Here is a 2,444-nt window from a genome sequence, read left to right on the forward strand (position 1 = left end):
AGAGAGAGAGAGAGAGAGAGAGAGAGAGAGAGAGAGAGAGAGAGATTGTGCAGCTTCTGCCCCCTGTAGGATGTTTTAGGTAAAGAAAGAAAATTGGCACTTAGTGATAATTTACCGGGTTTCTCATGAGAGCCAGGACTTCCTGATCTGATGATTCAAAAAACCCAGTGATGGAAAACGGTCAGGTTGTCACCCATGTCTCTGTTGACCCAAACCCAAATAAATACATCTATAGACTATTTCCAATTTATATTCCATTACATGGACTCATTTACCGTTTTAGTGTTTCCAGATGTTTGACATCAGGACGATGAGCTTACAGAACTGACAAGTTGAATGTTGTCCAATCAGAACGGACCCACCACGGGGACGTTTTTGGTGGAGGTGTTCGTTTTATAGTCGACTCGGAAGAAAGTGAACGTTTTGACGATAAACTCAATCAACACAACGGTATGAGGAGATAAACTGGACGGGCCCAACAACCTCTCAATAGTTCTACTTGTTGTCAAATTGCAATGTGAGCGGCAGCCATCGGGGGTGCATTACGTCGGCAGGATCATTTAAAAGGTAACCGCGACCACATTGTGCGTCTGCCCTATTTCTGTTACCGTGGCGGCAGAATTTTTGCCACGGCGGACTGCCACTACAAAATCGTAGTCGGGACAGACCTGCCCCCATTGCTTAAAAACAACAACAACAAAAAATCTAAAGTAAACACTGCATTGATTTTACATTCATTGGGTTTGGGTGGGACACACACACACACACACATTTTGTGCTGGGGTTGTGTATTAACACCAGGAAATATAGTGATATAGTGCCATGCGGGTAACCATGAGGAGATATTTGCTGAATTGGACAAAAAGTGTAATGGATTAACATCACTTACTGAAACCTTTATGGTGAACTTCCGTCCATCCAGTCGGTGTTTCCCTCCGTTGTTGAACCTTCTTCTTCTTCTTCTCCACCTCTTCAGGTGTCTTTTGAAGACGTGGAGAGGCTGCGTCCTCTGGCGGTGCTCCCCCGGACCAGGATCCCACACTTCATGCGAGACCCGGAGCGCTACCTGCGCTACCTGGACCACATCGTCGCCGTCAACGAACTGGACGACTCAACGCTGCAGCACCTGCTGCCCTGACCGCCCTCACACAGCGGGGGGGTACACAGACTGTAACGGGGTGCGTTCCATACCGTATATAAAAACCGCCCAGTATTATCGATGCTTTACTTATTTTTAGCAATTTTTGTTTTTGTAAAACTTGAATGATACAAACAAAAAGGGACGTACACACTAAAACCTCTTTCTACATCTCCACTGTTGTTTTGGCCCCGTGCATGTCCCCCTCCTCGATCGCCCTTCCTCCTACGATGAAGTTACCTCAACACCGCGACTCCACCATGTAACCGACATATCTATGTAGACTCATATTCATAATCACTGCATCCTGCGCCTGTACAGGACACTGCTGACACGCCGCGTACAGAATAAACATAATCCCATGCTTTCTCTATTAGGGTTGGGTATCATGCTAAACGCCTGAACCGTATATAGGGATAGGGAATTTTACGATAACTTTGAATGCACCACGAAGCTTTACCATCTGTGTTGTTGCTGCTTAACGTCCAGCTGTTGGAGTCCTTTACAGTGACATACAGACGCCCTTTACACCATTTAGCCGTCAGCATTTTTATTTTTTTAGATTATTTCTTGGGCTTTTCCACCGTTATTTGATAGAAGAGTTAGGGGAAGACACACAGGAAATCGTCACAGGTCGGACTCGAACCCTGGACCTCTGCGTCGAGGCATCTCAGCATACGTGTGCCTGCTCTACCACTGAGCCAACCCGACCGTGTTTATTCCTGCTGTTAGCTAACGCTAGGCTAACGTTACCTGCTGTCAAGTGAAGTGTTAACCAGCGTCACGTGGAGCGATGTTTCTGTTGCCTCTAACGTCCGTTTCAGAGCAAAAGGCATTTAATTGGCACCGAAATGAGGCAAAAAAACGCTTTGCTATTCGGTGCGGTAGATACCGGACGCTTAGGCACCGGTGCCGCATTAGCACCGGGTTTCGGTACCCAACCCTAATTATTTATGCAATTATTTGTTTGTTATTTTTCCTCTTGAGAACAAACTGAATGTCACTGGTATTAGCTTTATATCTTTTTATTTTAGACGACATTGTTTTTATTGCCTTAGATTGCATTTTTAACAAAGGACGCCAAGGACACACACATTTCAAAAAGTCGTAGCTGAGACCATGAATCTTCAAAACAAATCAAGTGCCAGTGGACTCAGTCCAGTATTCAATCATCCCCCAAGGTGGTTTTAAAAACAAATACATCAGTGTTATTAGGAAGATGATCAGCTGTGCTGTCTTAACCGTGTCCTTGGTGCTCTTTTAATATCAATATGCTACTGTGATGATGTGACCCCGTGCCCGAGCT

At 45.3% G+C, this 2,444-nt stretch overlaps 1 protein-coding gene across 1 annotated transcript in view; it reads left to right on the plus strand.

Annotated features, from left to right (window-relative positions):
- The window catches only part of kiaa0895l, a 3,285-nt gene extending 1,078 nt beyond the window's left edge, over positions 1 to 2,207 (plus strand). The window contains exon 3 of the mRNA XM_032512492.1: positions 977 to 2,207. Within this exon, the coding sequence (XP_032368383.1) occupies positions 977 to 1,138 (162 nt within the window). The 3' untranslated portion in view covers positions 1,139 to 2,207. The remainder of the gene's footprint in view (positions 1 to 976) is intronic.
- The last annotated feature ends 237 nt before the right edge of the window (positions 2,208 to 2,444 follow it).

This window comes from Etheostoma spectabile, chromosome 1, assembly GCF_008692095.1.
Source record: "Etheostoma spectabile isolate EspeVRDwgs_2016 chromosome 1, UIUC_Espe_1.0, whole genome shotgun sequence".
In the NCBI taxonomy this organism is placed as follows: Eukaryota; Metazoa; Chordata; class Actinopteri; order Perciformes; family Percidae; genus Etheostoma; species Etheostoma spectabile.